Below are 22,858 nucleotides of genomic sequence, written 5' to 3' on the forward strand. Positions count from 1 at the left end.
TTATCTGAACACAAATAAGAGATTTAAATACAAAAATAAATAAATAAAATTACAGCAAAAATATGCAAGAAATAACTCCTCACCCTGATGGCCAAATAACCTCGTAGTGTAAAACACAGATCTGGTGCATTTTGCGTCCACAGTCTTTACATTCAACAAATCTGGACAGAAAAAAAAAAAAAAAAACAGATATTAAACATCTTTAATCTGAGGATTTCATGTTTTAGCTTCATTTCATAAAAGGTTACTAATAACTTCAGAGTCCATTGAAAAGATCGAGAATCAAATGGTCAGTTTAAGACTCATTTTGAAAAAATATATTCAGACAACTTAATATCTTTCAGATCGATGCTAGTAAAGACAAATAAAATCTGAGATTCAAATGCTTTGAAAAGTTTGCCAACATCAACAACTCAGTAAGTTTTATGGACAGCAAATTGTTTTGTTTTTTACAATGTAAAAAATAATAAATAAAAAAATCAGCTGAATTCCTCAGCTAGAACTAGAAAAGTAAGAACAAATAAATGCTGCCAGAGTTTTACTAAAAGAATAAAAGACGACATGTAATAGAGGACAAACTCGGGGAGCACTTTGATAAATTAAAAACACTTAATATAAAACTAAATGTTGGAAATGATCAGCAAGATCTAAAAACAACCTAAGGTGGATGTGTGTGAAGGCAAACTTTGATTTAAATGAATTTCTCGGGAAGAGGATGTGCAGGGAAACCTACCAAAACAGAATTTCATTGTAAAGACGGTAAAACTTTAGGAAAATAATGTAAGTATTGGCTCTACTTACGGTTCTGGGTCAAGAACATCATTCTTCCTGCGTTCAAACTGGTCTTTTGATATCATCCTGAAGAGTTGAGAAAAACAGGGGCAAAAAAAAACTTTATTACCGTCATAATGTCTTGTAAATATAAATAATTTCTTACATTTAAACAAACGTTACATGTGAAATAACTCTTTGTGTTAAAGTTCTAAATCTAATTGAATGGAAATACAACAACAAAAAAATACACAAACTTGAGCAGCAACAAACATGGCCGCTTCGGTGCCTGAATGAATTTAGCATTCACTCACGTCTGCGGCTGTGCGGGATCATCTCCTAACGTCACGCTGTCTCCCTGGATCTCGTTGAAGCATTTTTCACAGAAATGATACCTGAAGGGGAATGAAACACATCCATGCTCTCAGTGAAACTCCAACCAAAAAAGGTCGTCGTACGGTGCGCAACGTCTTCGGAACCCCAATGATTTGATGCTCTGCTGCTTGTTTGTGACTCCCCCAAGTGAGCTGTGCACCAACTGCAGCGTGTTTTTATGTTTTCTGACAGACAGCGGGGAATCCTGGAGCTCCCATTGAGAGTATAAATGAGCTGTGCTGCCAGAGTCTGATGCAGTCTCTCTAATGCTGCTTCTCGCTCTAAGTGAATTGTGTAAGTGAGAAGAAGGAGGGGGGGGAAAAAAAAGAAAAAAAAAAGTTGTAGTTGCACTAATCATGCAGCAGGGGGAGGAAGAAATCCAAAATGTGAGCGATAATGTGCCACATCTCAGCTGCTAGGCAGCAGGTAATGATGGGCGAAGATGTTTGTAGCCTTAAACTAAGATTTTTTTTTTTCATCGTTACAAAAGAAACAGCTAGACGGACATCTCAGTTGAACAGAACCTGGCTGTTCAAATGCCTCAATTTAATATGAAGTAAACCTGCAGATACAAGTTAGAATTTTTCGAGGTGCTTGGATTTGAGACGCACTAGAACATTCTGGGAAAAAAAGAAGCACGGTGCAGGCGTACCTGTTTTGGTAGCTGTAGTAGGTGCCGCCGGTAGGTATGGTGCAGAGCTGTTTGCCATAGCAACAGAGAGTTTGAGGGGAGAACTCGTACTGCGGAGACAAAGAGTGGCTCATGAATTTATCAGCAAGCGTTTTCAATCGGAAGCAGAAAAACTGGTCAGATTATTCAACTTTCTGACTTTTTGTCTGCAATTCTTCATACGTTGGAGGAGTGGCGCAAAGAAAAACTGTTCGTATCTAACCCTATTCATGCTGCTTTACCAATTCTCAAACAAAGCACAGGGAAAACAGAGCAGCACAAATCCAATCCACATTATGTATACATGTTTCATACTGGAACAAGGCATTTTTAAAACCAACCACAAATCTGTATTTTTTCAGATTCTGTCATGTTTTGTTTGTCGTTTTCCTTTCAACTATTTAAAAACACTCACTGCAAAGAGACAGGCTTTGATGGCTTTAACGCCACACATCCTTTTTTACAACAGTTTTAATGTAAAAACTGTTGTATGAGTGTTTCGTTTTTCCCCACACTGAAATTTATAAAAGAACAAATTTATCAACAAGTCGGATGAAAACAGAGCAAAAAGAAACTAGCATTTAGGGCTGTTGTAAACGAATATTTTAGTAATCGAGTAATCTATCGATTATTCTTACGATTAATCGAGTAATCGGATAAAAAAAATATAAAATGAAATATTGGTAAATCTGGCATAATACCGGTGTTACTATCAGATATCAATATCAGTCCAATTTTTCATATTTGAGCATCCCTAACAGTTGCTTTTTTGTAGTTTAGAAAACTAACCTGTAACAATAATAGCTCACTTTCTAAGTTAACCAGAAGAAAAGTTATAGAAAAATCTGAAATTATATTGAATTTAATAACAAAGAGGCAGGCTCACAAATATGCTTATAAAAATGTCTACGATCCAGCTTTTAATTTATGTATTCATCTTCAGTGAGTTTAATAGATTAATTAAACTCACCTTGCCACCTAACCTGTCACGCTTTGGGTTTGAAAATACGGGAAATGCCGCCTGGAGTGGGAAGAGAGGGCGAATGAACGAACGTAAGATGGGGTGGAGGGGAGGAAATAGACCAGCGGACTGACGAACCGTTAGACCGGGGGACGAACACGGGGGGAAGCAATACGGGATATTTACGACACCTGCACTGGTCACACTCAGAAACTCATCTACCAGCCATGTACGATGCGCTCCGCCACCCGTTTCTTCAGACCGGGATATGAAATTTATTGTGCGGTTCGTCGGTAAAGCTACATTTACACGGTAAGCATCAGCTACTCAGCCGCCCGCCCTGTTCAGGCTATCTGCTCACCTCAGCGCTCTTCCCGCTGTTCGCTTTCAACCAGCAGCCCCGGAGGAGAAATGCTGCCGTACTCCAGGCATTCCCCAGTCATTTTAAGGATGCTTATTGGTTCCCCAAAAACGATAAAAAGTCGGGCATTATCATCAATCCATAAAATCCCCACGGGCCAAACTTGAAGATTGGACTTTATGCCGCTGAGACTTAGCTTTTGTCAACAACTCAGAGGCGGAAGTGAGAGCTCCGCGCAACGCAAATGAAGTCCCGGCCGGAACACGGTGCGCTAACTAATAAAACATAAATTAACGAAGCTTCGAGGCAGGTAAATTTTCCTCGAGGAATTTTAGTAATCGAGGTACTCGAATCATTCGAGGAATCGTTTCAGCCCTACTAGCATTAGCTTAGCACTTCCACAAACTTTTATAACAAAAATGTATAATGCTCTTTACATGAAAATCTCAAAGTGCTAAAAAAAACAAGCACTCGTTTAAAATATCAATCATAATATTGATATTTTATTAATAAAACAAGAGTTCTATATCTTAAGTCTGCATTGAGTGATAGGTATGTTTAAAAATTAATACTGCTGGAATGCCAGGTAGTTCTTTTTATAGTAACAAAGAAGATTTTAATGTAAAACTGACTATTAAGTGTGGATGACATAAAAAATAAAATAAAATCCAGCTAACCACAGGATGAACGTCCATCTTACCTTCCTCCCGCAGCAGTATCCCAGACCCTGCATGACGGGGTCGATCTCGGACTCGAAAACCTCCGCCAGCTTAGAGCAGTACTTGTAGACGCGGGACGTCTTGCGGTTGTAAAGCCAGGCGTTGTTGAACATCAGCCACACGTCGTCCACATACTGCCAGGGCTCCTGGTACTGTCCCGTGTCAAGCTTGCGCTTTATCGTGGACAGATCTATGGGGTTCTTAACTATGTCGAAGTAGTCCTAGAGTAACACGGGGAGGGAAAGAATACACGAGTCAAAATGGCGCCAGGTGCGTCCACTAATGGCGCCAGACAAGGACGGCGTTTCTGTGACTCGTACCGGGATCCCGAGGAGCATGGGGTCTACCGGCTGTCTGAACGGCAGCGACTCCGGGTCCTGCCGGTACAGAGACTCCAGAGTCGGCATCAGAGCCTGCCGCAGCTCCTCAGGCTTGAATACTGAAACAGACAATACTATAAGCTAGGGTTTGGAGATACAAACATTTTCTGACCTGTCCGACAGGATAGAACTCAGAATTGGTTAAGCGTCTAAAAAAGAAGCCCAGCAGATTAATTTTCACAGGTGGAGAGTTACAGCTTTTGCTATAACGCTGCACCTGATATAAATTTAAAAATGAAAACTATTAGAATTTGCTTTGGGTGCATTTCAATCGCAAAAACACCAAACAAAACAAAACAGAGGTCGACAGAAGACATGAAATACGTTTTGGGAATCTGCCTCTACAAATACTTGAATCACATTCCATACTTCAAGACTTTTCCACACTGTAGGATCTCTGCATCCTCCAATCCTTTCAAAGTAAAGGCTTATTTTGACCTCAAAGAAATGGATGTAGTCAAAATGAGCAGGTGGAACGCAAGTACAAAGATGGAGAAGACAAGAAATGAAAGGCCCAGTTGGGAGTGAAAGGCCTTGGACATTTTCCTAGATGCATCGGCTCTCGGATGCGCGAGACTCACTTTTCCGCCGTGACTGGGAAGGAGACGAGGAGGTCGTGCCGTTGGTCCCATTCTCCTCCTCCTCTTTGGGTTCCGTCTTCATTTCCGGTTTTTTCTCCTCCACCTCCATTGGCTCTGGCTTTTCCTCAGGCTCTTCCTTTTTCACTGAAGCTGAGGCAGAGTCGTTCTCAACCTGCAGTCGAGAGAACAATCGTTAAACCTGTCGCAGGAAGTTATAAATGAATTAAATCCATGACAGCACAATTGTTTCTAGTTGCATGATTGCTTGTTTCTTGTGTCTCTCTGTTTTTATACCAAAGACTGAATGACAAAAAAAAAAGCTTTAGTCAGATGGATCGGTTTCAACTAAACCTTTTTATGAAAGGGAAAGGATTTCATTATTAACTTTATTTGTAGTTTCGGCTGTTTTGTTCATTTATTTTGGATATTTAAAATGTCTTCCAGTTCCAGAGTTAGATTTCTTTTAAAAATTAAAGCTGATTGCTCTTTGATAGGGTGTACTTGCTTTTTTATGCCTCAAACTCACCTCTGTCTTGGGTTCAATTTTCCCACCAGCAGCTTCAAACTCCTGTTGGTCTGTTAGCATTTCTGATTTGACATCCTGGGCGGGCAGGTCGGCTCCGACGTGCTGCGAGTGCAGGTCAGCGCTGGCGGCGGAGGCAGGCGTGGGCACTCTGTTATCCAAACTGGCTCCCGGCTGAGAGAGCTGAGACGAGAAAAGACGAAGGAGATGATGAAGGAAGGGGAAATATGAAGCTTTTGAAACCAGCGTCAAGCCCCATCGATGTAAGTTACTGGATGGGACTGTGCCCATTAGCCGATGTGGCTAGTTACCAGCGCCTGCAGGCGGCATCGCTATGCATTGAGTCATGGACACAACACCATGCCGTTACGATGCGGGATGAGCAGGAGTCTGGTGGACAGCAACTCAAAAACACTTTATTTCTGCCCCTTTGCTCCTTATGTCAGCTTTACCCCAAACATGGACTCGTTCCCATGGATACGGACTGACAACAGCCCCACTACTCGACAGAGCAGAGATTACGTTCAACTGTGTCAGGATACACCAAAAACCACGCGAACATTTCCCACATTAAAGAAAGTATGTAAGAAGTTTGCACTTACCCGTGACTAATGTAAAAAAGCTGGTTAGCTTTACCCTAACTAGCTAGCTAACAAGAATAAAGCTGTACCAACCTTGAAGCTAGATGGATAGGGTAACAGCATCTAGTTAGCTGTAGCCGGCTCATGTCACAGAACGCAATGAAGATGTCTGCACAGGACTCAAAGTTTTGCGTAGCAGTAAATTCCCGTGAGTAAAACGGAAAACATTGAATATATGAGATTAAATTGTCCTGCTACAACAAAATTTAGGACCTGCTCACTCATTTTGTCCAATGAATTTAAGACATTTTAAGGACTTACTTTTAGATCAATAAATTTAAGATTTTGTAAGGCTCTGCAGACAAAATCAGCCTTGTTTTTTAGTTGTTGTGGTTCAGACAGTTAATAGCAAAAGAATGCGTCTCTTTGCATGAGAATTCTTTGCAAAGATTCTCGTGCAAAGAATCTTTTTCAGATTCTTTGCATGACTGTGCCATTTTCCCGACCACCGACATTCCCAACCCTAACTCAATGCATAGCAATGACACGATGTCCGATCCAGTAATCCATCTCGATGGTCAGCCCCCTTCCCCACCCGCTTGTCCTGCATGCAGGGTTGCAGCTAATGACACAAACAAGGCTCCTGTGTTCACCGTTGCTCCCTTAAGACAAAATGTGTGAAATTCCCTTTGTGATGGTGGCTACAGACAGTGGTGAGGATGCAGTTATCAGAAAGGTGGACGTGAATGGGAGGGGTGGGTGGGTAGATGGCATTCAGAGGGATGGAAGGCGAGGATCAAAAATTTGAAGGCACATGCGGAGGGACTCGGTCTCACCGGCGTGGTAGGGGGCTGAGGCGGGGGCTGCGTCTGTCCCGCCGCAGGGAGCTCCGCCTGGGGTTGGGGCTGAGAGGGGCAGGGCGGGGCGGCCCCCTGGGCTGGGGCCGGGACAGGGCCAGGGAGGGTGGGAGTGGAGCTGCGGCTGGAGGACTGGGGATGCGGCAGGTTAGTGGCCGCCCCAGCCGCGGAGGCCGAGGAAGTGGCGGGCGGAGGCGTGGAGTGCAAGGGGGTTTGGGAGGAGGCTAGCTGAGGGCCCAGTGGGGGCCCCAGTGCGTTCATGGGGAGGTTAGCGTTCGGTTGCTGCTGCTGCTGGAGAAAAAGGGACACACAGAGCGGGACGGACAAAAACACAAGATAAGCGGACAAACGCACAACAACATGTCAAACGGACAACACCGCGAACAAACACAGGGTTTAGAGAGCGCGCTGTGACGGCGTGATCATTTAAAAACAGAAATGAGTTACTTTTATTTTAGTTTTTTTGGGAATAATCTGAAATTAACGTGACTTTATGACGCCTTCAGAAAAGGTTAAAATGTCAAATTAGTCATGAGATCATCAGTTCTCTTTCAACTCCACATCCTGCGTCTCACCTGAGTGACGGGAGCCTGTGCCGGAGGCTGGCCCATGCCCGGACCCACGGTAACATTCATGGCACTGGACACAGAAACGGCACCAGATCCGGGCGTGAAATGGGTCTGAGGCAGGAACTGTCCCTGACTGGGCGTCTGGCCCACCATGTTGCTGTGTCCAGGCATAATGCCCTGTGCCTGGGGCATCCTGGAGGGAGACATCCCCACCTGCAGGGCCGGAGCACAAGATTACGACGAGCACAGGAACATTACAAGAGAAACATTAAGAGTTTCACCAGGACTAATTCAAACACCCTTTTATGAGCTTTGACGTGCCAAACATATTTTTAGACTTGGGATGGAATACTTATCAAAGCCTTTGTAAAAATCACTAATATATACAACAGATCTTTTTCGTACTGCACTTTTCTATCATTGTTTAGCTGGTCGAGTGATTTATAGTCAGGTGAGACTTATGCTTTTTTTCCTCTTCATGACGCAGTTTTTTTATTAGTAAGACTTGTACTGCAGATCAACTTACTGTTCAGAAAATGCAATAATTTTAACTACCACTGTTTTACTCATTCGCAACATAAAAATCTAATAAATTGGACTTGGCTGAGGTTTCTAAAACGCTGAAGTTTTAAGTTTATTTACGTAGCACATTTCAGCAGGAAGGCAGTTCAAATTGCCTTATAAATAAAATAAACAAATTATTTCATAACCAATTACAAGCAACAATCGTATTTTGTCAAATGACGTCACCAAAATAAACAAGAGTAATCGTCATCAATGTTCCAATTGCTTTTAATCAAAGGCAACTTGCAGGTGGGTTTTTAGTCTCGATATAAAATAACTCTGCGTTTCAGCAGTTTTTAGGTTTTCTGAAGATTTGTTCCAGATTATATGTGCGTAAAAACTAAATGCACCAAGACAGTCTCCCTGCGTGATTCTCACCGCTGGGACAGAGCTGATGTTCATTTGCTGTGGGTGGGTCATGGGGGAAGCTGCTCGGGGTCCCATCGACGTCTGGGCGTTGGGTAGAGTCATGTGGTTGAACTGGTTCATACCTGCAACAAACAGAAAGGCAAAATGTTCAGCGACAATCAAACGTGTGTAGAGGAAAACAAAGTCCAGCGAAACAGAAAATGAGAGACAAAGACAGCCTGTTCCATGTTACTGTCTGTTTTCATTCAACTTGTGTGTGTGTGTGTGTGTGTGTGTGTGTGTGTGTGCACGTAGCACCGCATTATTAGGGCTGTAGTGATACAATAATCTCACGATACAATACGATACACGATATTCTGCCCACGATACGATATATATTGCGATATTCAGCAAACGATACAATTCAGTATACTTTTGCGATTTTCTGAACGATTTTAGAGGGACGGAGTGATTATGGTGACATTTTGTGACTGTTACAGCGTTGGATTGAATTAATTTAACTGAAAACTGATTAAAAGCACCAACTACACAATACCTCGCTCTGGTTGGACATGGACACAGACTTAAAGTCGACAGCTGGACAAAATGAATCAAAGAAGTGGTGAGAAAACATGTTAAACATGTTTCTTTTAACTGAAACAGTACAAACTGTAGCTTACCTGCATTTGTAAAGTAAATAAAGTGCACCAAGTACCCTGCTCTGAATAGTTTGATACCTTTTTAACCTTCGCACTTAACATCTGAAGGAATCACTAAACCTGGTGACCTAATCACTCTCCCAGCGAAGCAAGCAGTGAGTGAGCAAGGGGACAGTTGGATGTTACAATACTTGCGGATGAATATCGATTTTTTTCTAGGAAAGAAAATATCGATATATATCGCAAAAATCGATATTATTACACAGCCCTACCCATTATGTAATAAAATCAAGTTTTAAAATGTAATAAAACGTATTGTAATGTAAATTTCAATTGTTTTACCTTAAATGGTACGTAGATTAATATTGAGGGTTTTGCTAACGAGTTTGAAAAGGCAACTAAATGGACCAGAAGTTCTGGATTTATTGGCCAAAGTTTCAATCTAAATGCACGGGATCCATAATATGACCGTTATTAGAAGCATAATGATTAGAGTGAACACACAGCGGCTTGTGACCATTTAATACATTATCACTTCTAAACAGAGCTACTTCCGCATTTTGTAACAATCTGCGCAAATGCAATAAACTTATTACATGTGCTGCAGAAAGTATTACAAAATGCATTTATTACATTTTGAATCAATTATTACACAATGCGGTTTTAGTGATGTTCTATTACATGTTGAAGCCTGATTTTATTACATTATTACATTCTTTAACATCGAATCTGTACCTTGAGGAACCTGAATGCGGTTCATGATCTGATTCGGCATGTTGGGGAGAGAAACGGGTCCATCTGTGCAACAAACAGAACATGTATTAATCAAATTAACATAAATACATCGTTTTAGTTCACACACTCAAAATATAAAAGGTATGCCTCTCAACTTTCAATCTAGGTAGGATTAGGCACCACTGCACCCAACCGCCTGCAGCTGACATGATGTGGGACCAGTACTCACTCTGCGGCCTGGGGCCCAACGCGTTGGGCTGGGGAAGGCCGGGTTGCTGCGTCCCCTGGCCAGCTATGGGTGCCTGGTTGATGATCTGCTTCTGCAGCCTTGAACGTCTCTTCTCTTCCAGCTCCTTCTGGATTTTGTAAATTTTCTCAGCTAAGAAGTGATAATACTCGTCCTGAAAGCAAAACGAAATAAGACGTTGCTACGGCATTGGGGTTTTAAGCCCTCACTGCACACGTTAACTGGTATAGCCATCTTACCCGGCTGTTCGCCGACTCATACATGTCCCCCTCAACTTTTCTGGCATAGGCCACCAGATTTTCCATTCGCCTGTCCTTCAGAGCGGCCGGGTCAGGGGTGGGGAATATGGCTTGTACCCTGCAGCACAAGAAGCACGACGTTAAAGGGACGGACGACCTCCGGCTCTCCTCTCTGAAGACGAGGCCGACACTTACAGTTTGTGTACGAGGTGATTGCGCAGGTCCTGAGTGACGTGCTCGTGCCAGGCCTTTCTGGCGCCTGCGGAAGAGACGGGCGCTGCTGTGGGCAGGCTGCCCATCTGGCCCACAGCAGAGCCGTCTGACAGCAGCTGACTGCAGGTGGAGGAAGAGAATAACAATAATAAAAAAAAAGTCGATTAGAGTCTACAAATATGACTTCTTTTAATAGATTGGGTAACAACAGCAGATGTGTGCGAACAGACACTGGATTGTGATTTTGTTTCTCTCGAAGGAGGCAGAGACTGACTTGTTAGTGTTGAGCGTGTTGGAAAGGGAGTCTGTGTGCAGGTTGGTCTGTTCTGACGTCGCCACGCCCATCGTCCCACCTCCAAGAGCCATCTGGCTACCTGTTCACACCAACAACAAAAATACAACAACAGCCTTAAATATAAACAGCTGAAACATATTTTTGCACATTTTAATATTTTATTTTGAACAGCCTGCATTTTTAACATTTTAATAAATAAATACATTTGTATAGAACAAACGCTTAATTTTTTAATATTACTGGAACTACAGTCAATCATCTATTGTTATATTCTATCCAAAGGAATGGGGGGAAAAATGGTTTGATTTTTTATTAAAATGACCCCGGACCTTCCATGAACACTTACAGACGCACCAACTGGACACATCCTAACTAAACCCCTTCGGTGTGGAAGTTGTTACTGAGGAAAAGAAAAGTAAAAAAAGGAACCACAACAACTGTCTGGTGCTTTAAGAAGATAAAAAGTAATTTCCATGGAAACAGTCCAACTTTTCATTCAGGCTCCAATTCCAACTTCAACAGAGAAAGAAGATGATTTAACAGAGGAAGATTAAATCTGAAGATTTAACCTTCAGGCAACAGGAAGGTTAAATCGGTACAGCAAATTTGTTCTTTTTATCATTTTCAGTTCTGTCATGCTAGATTAGAAAATGTTGGCAATCCTTTGGAAATCTGACAGTAAGATTGTACTTATTAAATAGGCAATGCACAGAGACTCATGTTTACAAGTAGTAGTGCTAACCGCATTCATTGCTAACATGTCACATATTAGCGATGAGCAGAAGAAAGTCTAAGATGTTGCTTCAGTGATCATGTTCTTTGTTTTAAAGCTTTTGTGACAGTGGCTCAACCTGGACAGATGTGTAGACACACCCAGTGTGACATCACCTCTGGTCCAAAAGAGACTACAAATGACAGATTACAGAAAGGCTTCTGTACAGTTACAATAAATGACTCAATCATTTCATAATGCAACACATCTGGCAGATGAATCAGTTTTTAATAAACTATTTATGTTGAAATGCTCATGCAGAACAAAAAAGAAAAAACACATCTTGGCATATTGTGCATTCTGTGTGTTTTGAGATATGCAAAAAATAAAACATAAATAAAAGTTAACGGCCTGTAATATGTAAATCCTGTGATTGTAAATTAGTTTACCATTATTGAAATAATCCAATTATTTTAGAAATAGATTAACTGAGTTTACAGATTCAAACAAAGACCATTTGCTCACAGATCAACACACTCAGAGCAGCATTAAAGCCAAAACTGTACAAAACCCCCCATATACATTTGTATTTAAGATTAAAAACCAAACATTGTAACTTGTTCTACTCAGACCTCCTTATGTAGCACAGTTTTAGCATTGGCTGATTCAAATTCTGTAAAGAAAAACAGAAATCTCCTATTAAACACCTTTTGCTATCCAATTATTAATGGGTTAATGTAAAAATGAATCAATTAACCTACAAATGATCTTGCATACACTAAAATAATGCTGTGTTATTGCGTTTTAGGTAATATTTAAAAAGAAGCCCAATTATGTGTTTATTGGCATTTTTCATGTTCTTAAGTAAGAAAGCGACTTGGGTAGTTAAATAAAAAATCTGCAGAATGTGCCAATTTTTTTTATCCGATTAATCGCCTGAGTAATCGATAACCGATTGTTTTCCTTTTTATTTAAAACATGCCAGGCTGTCATTACCGATGGTGTTGATGGGTCTCATCTGCTGAGGAAGCTGCTGTTGCTGCTGGGCCTGCGAGTTCTGGGCTCCGGCTGCTTGTCCTGGGGCCTGCTGAGCTGCAGCTTGTCCAGCGGCCTGGCTGCTGTAGGGCAGGCCGAGCGCTGCGTAGGCTCTCTGCATGGAGCTGGGGTCGATGGGGGCTGAGGTATTGATAGTGGGAGCACTGGGCTGGCCCATGCCAACGGTAGACATGGGATTCTGAAGGCCTGTGTTTGGGGAACTCAGCAGAGCTGCGGAGAGGGATAAAGAAGTCAGTCCAACGCTTTGGGGGACGGGAGATGAGGATCATTTATCGAGTTTGAGCGGATAAAAAGCTCCTCGACTAGAAAAGAGGAAGCAAGCAGAAAACATAAAGGACCTCTGTGTGCAAGAAGCACAAAATCATACATCATGCTCTCCGCAGAGCAAGCCAAGGAGAGACAGATAAACACTGGAAAGATGCTGACTAAAGAGTGGAAAGAAAATGAGCAAAGTTTATGCAACTGCTCTAATTAGTCAGGGGCAGGGGAAATGATCATGGGTCATAAAATATTACAGCAATATTTACAAGAGAGGCTTAAAAATCAAAACAGAACGGGAAGCAGCTCCAGGCAGAAACTGCGGAGTTGTAAACAACTCCGAAGCTAAATCGCTCCGTCGGATCATTTCTCCTTCGTCATATCTGCAACTTTCCACTGTGATGGAATAAAATCTCCAAAGGGAGTCTAGTCTTACAGTAGACCATAGGCATCAACTATTTGACGTCAACTGAGGGCAGTCAGACTCACGCTGCTGGGTTCGCTTGTCGCTCGCGTTCTTCAGCGGGAGGCAGACTGGACAGTCGTGTCGTGTGCAGTTTTTCCAATGGGAGATGATCTGTCTGGACGACGCACAGTGAGCCACTGCACAGAAGCAAGAGGTGGGACATTAGGCCCGAAACGGTTCATCAGACTATTAAAATAATCGTCAACTTATTTAGTAATCGATTGATCGCCACCTGGAGCAGACGGTCTCAAAAGTGGACATTTGCTGAAAGAACACCGCACAAAAAAAGAAAAACATTTCTCATTCCGGATAAAGAAAAACTGTACTTGACTGAAAACACCTAAAATGTCAACTTTTTTGCATCAATTATTGAAAAAAAAAACTCCTATTAAGCATCTTTTAACTATTAATCAGTTAATCCAAAATGCAAACTGATCAGTTAAGTCAAGCAGAAAGGCCCGAGTCTTTCACGTGTTTTTATTTTGTTCTTGCTTAAGAATGCGCATTTTCTCTCATCCTGCCCATTACTCGTTTTCTTTGAATTTAGAAACCCGTTTGAAATAAATAAATACGTTTTAGAAGCATTTCTTTTTTCGCCGCAGATGCATCCTTTCCTACAAATGAAAGGATGCATCTGGATCCTCTAGCGAGTAATACTGCATCCACCAAAGGAATGCTGTTTATTGCAGTTTGTTTGGCCCGTTAGTGGAGCAGGTGTTTGAATTAGCCAATCAACCGGCGCTCGTGTTCAGGCGAACACTTGTTCATGATTGCAAAATAAACGTCAAGCCTGGAAGCATAAAACTGCGACGGACTGAATGGTCTGTTTTGGGTTTTTTGTTCTCTTCTGCGTTTGGGAAATGATTGCGTGTTTTTCGGTGTTGAATCCTGATACACTTGAGTGTAATTGTCCACCAGTGGAGCTGTTGTCCGTCAGTAGCCACGGCAACGGTTGTGCGTGTGGAGAAAACCAAACACACGGGAGAAAAAAAAAAAAGATTACGAGTGATCTTGAGTCGTTTTCCCTTTACTGTGGCGCTCCGCAGCCGATGGAATTTCCGAAAGTTCAGAAAACGACAAAAAGTGGACAAACTTTTTTTTGGTTTTCCATTGAACTTTGCACCATTTGTAACAAATAGAACAAAATATTTCATAAGTTACATAACAAAATATGTCCTATAGCGGCAAGTAAATAAAATTAAGTTAATTAAGAGAAGTTTGAACAATCGCCTCTTGAATCTGGACAGAAACCAAACTTTTTAGAGATTTATATCCAGGTTGAAAACATATCTTGCGTATCAAAGCATCTGTAGTTTTCTCTGCTTTAATTGACATAAAATTTTATAGAAATCAGATAAGAAATCAGAAGGCTACAAACATTTTTGTGACAGATTTTTGCTCATCCCTCATCGGCACAGTGTGGATTTATGGACGTAACTCGGTGCATAGTAACGGCGCCTGCAGGAGCGCGTCACTAGCTACAGCGGTTATCCTCCCGAGTAAATAAACGATATTTCCAACAAGTGTACCAGATTTTTTTTTTTTTTTTTTTTGTGGCTTTTATGAACTTTTCAGGGTTCGTACAATTTTAAAACGGTGAAATTCAAGGACTTTTCAAGCATATTCAAGATCAGTTTTTCAGGTTTTCCAGCATCACGCTTTGGAAATAAAAACAATACAAATTAACTAAAGACCACAGTTCTAATTCACTATTTTAATAATATCATTTATCACCGTTATTAATAATATCTCGTGATAGTATTCTACAGCAGGGACAATGTAAAGTAAAATATAACAATTTCATGTTTTGAAATGTCTCTTTTATACACCCTACACACCTGACTGGTCAGAATTTTTTGTTTTTTACAAGAGACATCTAAGTTTTCTGGCATTTAGCAAACAGAAATAATTTAGGTAAGTCTGACCAACTTAAAACAAGACAAGTTTAGTCTGGTTTAACTTCAGACGGTGAGGGAGGAAAAAAGCGTCTCTTCTTATTACAATTCAAATATCTGGTTTCAACTTTAGGCCTCTAATGAAAGCAAAGCTGCATGTTCAAAAACCAGAAATCAAACCTGGAAAACTAAAAAAAATTCATGTACTTTCAATGAACCCCCGACTCTTCACTGGCGACATCAAACTGGGCTCAAACCCTCGGCTAACAAAACGGTGCGTTCAAGAAACATCTGGTCGGTGTGGATTTCGCTTTGCCGCGTCTTCTCGCCGCTGCAGCCTTACCTTGGCAGGACTTGCCGGCCTGGCAGTGGGTCATGTGGTTCAGGACGTTCTTCATGGTGCGGCAGTGGGGCAGGGCGCATTGCCTCACCTCGCCGTTGGCCTGCTCTCTTCTCTGGCACTTGTGTGCGTGAAGCAGCAGGACCAGCTGCTGCTGGATCAGCTTGCGCTTCTCGGGGTCAGCTGTCGGCCCCGCCGAAGGCACCGCCACGCCTCCGCTGCTGGCCAGCGGGAGCATCCCCGCCTGCTGCTGTGGAGGCTGCTGGAGCTGCTGGGGGCACAGGAGAGGAAAACTGACGTCAACGTTTTTGGCGAATTACGGTAAAGTAAAAAAAAAAAAAAAAAAATCCTTCGTCTTGACATGTTTTACGATGGTGCCGTTACGTCGGTTACGGAGAGTCAGAGAGGACATTTTACCAACAAAACCACACCATTTATCCACCGTATTATTCCAAACATGATTGTTTTTTTAGCAGGTGGTCATTAATCATCACCTTTTAACACCTTTAGTAATGTTATATAACTTTACAAGCACTAGGAATTATTTCTGCTTTTCAGTTTCAAACAAAAGCTAAATTGCTTTGGTCATTTCTTTTCAGCATAATTGAGAAATCTTTGTTTTATATTCGGAATGGTCAAAATAAATATCTATACATTCAGCTGTATGCATAGAAGTGTAAATATCAGGATTTATAGTTGGTAGAAATCTGAAAAGTGTGGCCTGTCCTTATATTTAGCCTCTTTAGAACCACGTTTCTGTTTCATTTCCAGCTTCTAGTTTTCTGGTAACTGAACTCATTTTCTTTGAAACTTAGCTCAGGCTCAAACTGGAAGAAAGGCGACTGAACTCCATTTATTTTAGTTTCACAACAGATTATCAATTACATTTAGCTCTAAACTTTGACAGGGCCATTCCAACACGTGAATACACTCCAATGTAAACCACTCCACTACAGCTGTTTGTTGTTTTTTTTTAAAAGGTAGGCTAGACTTTTTGTTTCCTTAGAACCAACACAAAAGTTAGATGAACTCAAATTCTTAACCACATTTTTAATCATCACACTTTTACAGGGTTACTTTTTTTTAAAAATTGAATCACTCCAAGATATAAATAATAACATAAATGTTGTGTTTAAAAGCAAAAATATGTGAATCTATTTAAAAAAAAAAAAAAAAAGGACTAACCATATTTGGCCCGCTAGTGACAGCGGCCCCTTTGAGCTCATTGGGGAATGGTGGCAGGCTGCTGGCAAGGGCAGCTTTGTTCTGGAGCTGCTGCTGAGGATTTAGCTGCTGGCCCGGTCCAGCAGCACCCTGACCGTAAGGCTGAGCCCCAAACGGACTTCCATTGCTACCCAGACCCATCTGAAGACGACACATAAGACACAGAAGACGATATTATTCAACACTGTTATAAGCTGTTTCTTAGAATTTTTTTTAAACTTCTGAGCAAACAAATATTCACATTTATCAGTTTAAACGCACACATTCACTCTGGCTCGGGAACCTCGAGGTAATAACTGTTTTCCGCTGCCCCTACCAACCACCGTTTGTCATTACAAGATGTCACACATGCCAGAACGAGCGCTACAGTAGCCGTGCCAGAGTAATTGTCCCCGATTAGGCCGAAATTAATCCGGAGATGCTCGGGTGCCATGACAGCTCAGCGTGACTGAAGCTGTTGGCATGACTGGAATCGACTTTTCACAATTGAATCGCCACGCGTTGCTCTTCCTCCTCCTCCTGCTTCCTCTGTGCGTCAGGGAAGTTAACAGACGAGTTTGGAGCGATTCCATCAGATAAAAACCACAGACGCATTAGCAGCATTAGAGGTTTTAAGATCTGTTAAAAATGCTTAGCTGAGTTGGTTGTTGAGCATATTTCTGTAGTACATATTCTCCTTTTAGAAACCACTTTTTTTTTTTTTGTCAGATTTCAACAATGGGATTTTTCAACATTTTTATTAATGCAATCATCCGAAACTTAAATTCTATTTAATTTAATTGAAAAAGTGAAACTCATAATATACAGATATAAAAGCATAATCTATGATTTACGTTACCAAGGAAATTTATTTTAAAAAACTAACTAATAGGTAGAGATAAGTTTTTGGTAAACCAACAGACTCGGCCCCCAGGCGCCGTCTGCATGGTTAACAACAAACACACAACCGTTTGCCAACTTAAACACTGTCGCTACATTTGGCACCAAAACCGATCATAAAAAAATATTTAAAAGCCAGTACTAGCCAAAATTGAAATTGGCAAGTTTGATTTTTTTTTTTAAAAAGACTAGTGATCAGGAGTGCTGTGGTGGAGCAGGGGTTAAGCACAACCCACATAAGGAGGCCCCGAGTCCTCGACGCAGATGTCGCAGGTTCGATTCCCGGCTGCATGTCTTCCCTCTCTCTCTTTACCTACTTTACTGTCTTACAGCTTTCAAATAAAGGCCACTAAAGCCAAAAAAAAAAAAAAAAAAAAAAGACATAAAAAACCTATTTTCACATTCATAAAGAACAAACTCATTCATTTAAATGAAATATACTAATTCATATAGACTTGGTACACATCATTCTCATCAATACAGGATTCCTGCACATTTTGGCAAGTAAAAGTTCAGACTTAAAGATATTTTTAATGCCACCTTGAATCACATTTAAGACAGAAACAACTGGAAATATAAAGGGTGGATACAACGCGGGGGGTGTAGAAGGAGGAGTGAAGATTCTACAGTATTACAGTCAAGAATAGCTAAATTTGTGGCTCTTTGCAGCTGGTTTGTCCTCCTCACACGGCAGCCTTAACCTCCATAAATACAAGCTTAAAATGTACAGAATCCACCTAGCCTAGCATGTGTTGCCAACAGAAGTGAGCCAGTGCTGAAAACAAACATCACCCCGCCAACCGGAGACAAATTTGTGCTTATGCGACGTCGCTCCCTCTTTGTTCGTTAACGGGAAATTTTGTGACACGGCACATTGAAAAATGTTCAGCTTTCATTGGCACTACTTCGTCCCGTGTCTGGACTCTCAATCATCACCGCCGTTCGTCACTCCCCGTGTGTCGAAGCAATCATCCATAATAGGGTGAGATGCAAAAAAAGCTAGCTAGCTAGCAAGGGTTTATTAGAACCTCGTTAACGGTAGCCTCAATCACCTCGGGTCACAGAGAGTAACTGAGATGTCGGAGCGCAACTGAGGATTTTGCCAGACAGAAAAATCCAGCGAGAAAAATAAACAAAACCACATGAGATTAAATAGTCCTTTCATGACAAAAATTAAGGCCAACTTACCTTTTTTTTTAAAGGCCTTAATATTAGACACACAAATTTACAACTTTTCAAGGATGCATGGGCACTCAAGGACAGATACTCTATGTACTTAAAAAAATGTCCTTGTAAAAACACTAAAATTGAGAAAATTTAATTTAAAGAAAAGAAAAAAGCTGAATTAAAAAAAAAAACACTTAAGGATAATTTTCCAGTCTGCCTTGCTTCTCACTCTGATTAACTTGCTGCTGCTGTTCTCATCCGTGAAGCTGGAGACCAGAGCAGAGTCTGCCATGCCAGGCCGTATCTCCTCAGGCTGTTGACACCGCTCCAACAGACCAGATAAAAAACACCCAGCTGAGACGACCAGACACTGGCAGCCTTTCAACACAGCTGAGCGGGAGGACACGGACACACACACACACTCCCCTCCGTCACTCTTCCCATTCAGGCCCTACCCGCCCCTTTCAGACACACTCCACATGTTGGCAGGCTGAACAGAAGCCAACTATCACCTCAGCGCTCTGCTGCCAGACCGGGTTTTCAGGAGGAGCTGGCCAACATCTTTCCGTGAAAGTCATTTGTAGTCGTTAGTGATTCATTTTACAAGATCCGTCTCTCCCCACATCAGTGATGCGGCAAAGTGAGCCGGCCGGTAAACAAGAGAGCGCTGGTGGGGATAACGGCATTACTTTCTCCTTTAGGAATACTTTAAAGAAGAGGGGGGGGGGAAAGGAACATGTGCTGGGAAGGAAGGAGCGCCCAGAAAGAGTTTTACAACATGCTGATCAGGCTCAATAAAGACCTGTGATGTTTGTGGGGGGTTTTAAGCTGCGGGGAGACCATCTTGTAAACCACCTTATGTCACTGTGCTTTACACTTCTCCTAAACTTTAAGGTGCGTTAGCTTGTGTGATCGCATTAGATAGAGACGTGAAGAGAAGTTTGCATACACTCATCAAAACGGGCGTCAATTTTATTTTGATTAGACGGATTTGAACAATTTTGAGGCCAGAACTGTAATTTGAACACAAAAATGTGATGATGCGCGTCAAATATAGGGAGGATTTTCTCCGATCCAAACTTCTTCTGGGGTAGCTGTGGTGGGGCCCATTCCAGATTAGGCCTGGGCTGAAATGAAATCGAAATCATGACGCTATGATAACCTTAGGTAAAAATACCACGGTGTGAATGTGAATGGACAGGCGATTTGCTTCTTGAATGTCTTTAAAACTGCCACAGCTGTTCTAAAAGAACAATGAGGACGAACTCGTCCTCATTGTTCTTTTAGAACATTGTTCTATCAACACGATCTCGACAGTCACGTTCAACTTTGATTGGTTTTGGAAGCTGTGTTTAGCTCACAGGTATGTGACTCTGAAGGTTCGTGTGAGTTCACGCTTAAAGATTTTTGGCTCTTAACGCAATTAAGCTAAACTGATGAAGTTAAGCTCCAGTAGATGAACTGTGTTTCCACTAATTCAATAGCTAAGACAAATCAGGTTACATTGCACAACGACAGTCTTTTGATTGGCGTAATGCATCACGTTTGCCAGTTTTTGTTATGTTTTAGATTTTGACGTAAAGCAGATTATATGGTTAAATTGTACGCGCACAGACACGACAGAAATCACGAGTGTGAACGCTTTCATGCAAGATACATGCTCTGTTAAAGGAGTAACGACGTAACGCCACAGGAGCTCGATACGTTTGCCTTCACTGTGAATTAATCAAATACACTCCTGAACACTCATGCAGACAAGTTGTGACCAGCACAATTATTCCACAGGAACACGGTGATATTTGTTTCACAAATGCCAGACGCTAACGGCAGCTGGTTCATTTCAAGACATCATAAACTTTACTAAATAGTGATGCGGTCTGTAAGCATGTTTTGCATGTGGGGCTACGTTCTTCCTTCATGTTGCCGTTTGTCTTCTTCGGGTAGCCGAAGTGGATTTTATTCTCGCCTTGAAACCGGTAGCCGGTCTGTGCCTCCAGAGCTCTAATGTTAGATTGATCTGTCGATCCAAAGGCACTTTGGATGTCTGTTTGGCATCGTCGTCTAATTGGACTGTCCACCTGAACCAGGAAAGAAGCTCCTGCTCCAAATTCAACACCTTCGAGCTCGACTGAAATTCGTAGCTAACCGCATGGAGACGTCTAACCAACTGCCCGTCCAAAAATAGAGCCGAGTTTAACAAAGCAAACACGCAAGACTCTCCCCATGGGATAATTACCACATAAACGATCAGGCTATAGCTGGAAAAAGTTGTTTAAGTCTAACTAACGGCTCCTCTATGCATTCCTCTGGTAGTACATATAATCATGCAATCAAGTTTAGCTTAAATAAATGTTTAACTGCAAAACTGAATCCAATATATTTTTCCATTAAGGATATTAATACAGCTAAGTGTTGCCTTATTTACTGTTTAGTGATACAGCAGAGCAGCACTTTAGAATTATATGACTTTCTAAAGAGGTGCCAATCTCTCATATACTGATTGTTTTTGCCATAATGTAATTATATTTTTATTACTTTTCTTGGTAATAAAAAAAAAGAACACTGTGATTTCAAAGGTTCAAAGTCCAAAATAAAAATCATGGAATATGTCTCATCATGAGTTTATAAAATTTCCAGTAGCAATTAAGATGACTTTAACTAATCGTGATGTCATCAAGCACAAAATCATTACCACGTGTCATTAAAGTGTTTTACCAAGTTGTGGTAAACCGAGTTCAGTTTTAAAACTTTCCACCCACAACCCGCTGCGAATAACCAATGAATGACTAACAACTCTATTCAAATCAACCACAGAAGGAGACATATTGCATGTTTGCCAAAATATGCAGCTACAATATGAAGTGCAAACTTTGATTTTTATTTTTTTGGACCATCGGCAGCATGACTCACCTTGCTCATGTTGCCCGCCTGCTGGGCGGCGTGCGCCCCCATCTGCTGGCCTCCCTGGGTAAGAGTCTCTACCAACGCGCTCCCAGATGCTCCCGGTCCTGCAGTGCTTCCCGGTATCGTCTGCCCTTGATACTGCATCCCCGCCACGCCGGCGCCCCGTCCCCTTCCGGCGCTGGGTACGAGGCCGCCGTTCATCACCTGCCCGGGCTGAGGTTGCCCTCCTTGACCCAGCAGTCCCGCATGACCCGGGCTGCTGTTGATCATAGCTTGGCTGAACCCCGATGCGCTCAGGCCCATAGCTGTGGCGTTGCTGTTGCTGTTCTGTCCTACTACTCCAGTTGGCGTTCCCGGTTTCTGGCCCTGAGGCGACGAGTGGCTGTTGGGAGAACCCTGGCCGAGGGGGCTCTTGCCCAGGGGGGTACCGAGCTGCGGAGCCATACCGCCAGGCTGGGGGCTTGCCGAGTTGAGCCCTGTGCCCGTGATGCTGGAGGTGCTGCCGGCTCGGAGAAGCTCCGAGAGCTGCTTATGTTTGGAGGCTGCGTCCGGGACGACGGAGGCGCCCCCGCCGAGAGCTCCAGCGGTGCCGCCGGGTCCGCTGCCGCCGCCAGGTGTTGCGCCGCCATTTGAAGGTAGCCCGCTTAACTGGCTCAACTCTCCTCCGTTTGGGATGAGCTCATCTGGAAGGTCGTTTTCCAAATCATCCCAGGGCAAAGACCCCAGATCTACGGGGATGCAAAAGGAAAGAAAAACAGAAAAGTAAGGCATGAACAATTTCTCTGCGTCTGCCAGAACAATAAGGTTGGAGTGGATGGGTAGAGCTAAAAACAAGGCAATATTGAAAAGAAAAAAATCCCTGAAAGTGGCTGGAAAAAGCTTGAGAATGGAACAAAGTTTCACCTTCCAAGTTTATGCGTTATAATGATCCAGACCAAATAAACATTTAAGCTGAGGAGATTTATTTTTTGACAAACATGCAAATTGTTGCTTTAATTATACACAAAAAAACAGATCATAAAAGTGAGCATAATTACTATGCCTGGTAAGGCATAGTAACTCTTAGTCAGTGTTGAGACAGAACAACTTTTTCAATTAAAAATCAGTTTACTGAAGTTTTTTATCTAAATGAAGCTAGGTCAGGTAAGAGACGACGCGTCTCCCTTTACTGCATGTGAAGCAGAATTGATGCTACACTGATGTCTCAGTTCAGCTGACAGGTTTTTAAAACCAGATAAGTACAATCATTTTTATTCCACAATGCAAGACTTGAGAGCTCCAGTATTTCAAAAGACAATCTCCTGCAACG

At 42.1% G+C, this 22,858-nt stretch overlaps 1 protein-coding gene across 6 annotated transcripts in view; it reads right to left on the bottom strand.

Annotated features, from left to right (window-relative positions):
* Window positions 1-22,858, bottom strand: part of crebbpa (CREB binding lysine acetyltransferase a) — a 40,836-nt gene that overhangs the window by 8,802 nt on the left and 9,176 nt on the right. The window contains exons 2-22 of one of the 6 annotated variants that reach the window (XM_088009933.1): window positions 21,556-22,277; window positions 16,561-16,740; window positions 15,379-15,643; window positions 13,164-13,277; window positions 12,357-12,626; window positions 10,628-10,727; window positions 10,336-10,473; window positions 10,141-10,258; window positions 9,884-10,055; window positions 9,655-9,717; window positions 8,291-8,403; window positions 7,355-7,561; window positions 6,759-7,070; window positions 5,345-5,524; window positions 4,819-4,990; window positions 4,178-4,296; window positions 3,839-4,078; window positions 1,799-1,887; window positions 1,086-1,166; window positions 802-858; window positions 84-161 (exon numbers count right to left, since the gene is read on the bottom strand). In XM_088009933.1, the coding sequence (XP_087866059.1) occupies window positions 84-161; window positions 802-858; window positions 1,086-1,166; window positions 1,799-1,887; window positions 3,839-4,078; window positions 4,178-4,296; window positions 4,819-4,990; window positions 5,345-5,524; window positions 6,759-7,070; window positions 7,355-7,561; window positions 8,291-8,403; window positions 9,655-9,717; window positions 9,884-10,055; window positions 10,141-10,258; window positions 10,336-10,473; window positions 10,628-10,727; window positions 12,357-12,626; window positions 13,164-13,277; window positions 15,379-15,643; window positions 16,561-16,740; window positions 21,556-22,277 (3,790 nt within the window). Of the gene's footprint in view, window positions 1-83; window positions 162-801; window positions 859-1,085; window positions 1,167-1,798; window positions 1,888-3,838; window positions 4,079-4,177; window positions 4,297-4,818; window positions 4,991-5,344; window positions 5,525-6,758; window positions 7,071-7,354; window positions 7,562-8,290; window positions 8,404-9,654; window positions 9,718-9,883; window positions 10,056-10,140; window positions 10,259-10,335; window positions 10,474-10,627; window positions 10,728-12,356; window positions 12,627-13,163; window positions 13,278-15,378; window positions 15,647-16,560; window positions 16,741-21,555; window positions 22,278-22,858 lie in introns of all 6 variants that reach the window. The other 5 variants (XM_015013537.2, XM_088009929.1, XM_088009945.1 and 2 more) reach the window with 5 other exon arrangements.

This window comes from Poecilia mexicana, unplaced genomic scaffold (assembly GCF_051168715.1).
Source record: "Poecilia mexicana isolate PSO_F unplaced genomic scaffold, ASM5116871v1 scaffold_2, whole genome shotgun sequence".
NCBI lineage: Eukaryota > Metazoa > Chordata > Actinopteri > Cyprinodontiformes > Poeciliidae > Poecilia > Poecilia mexicana.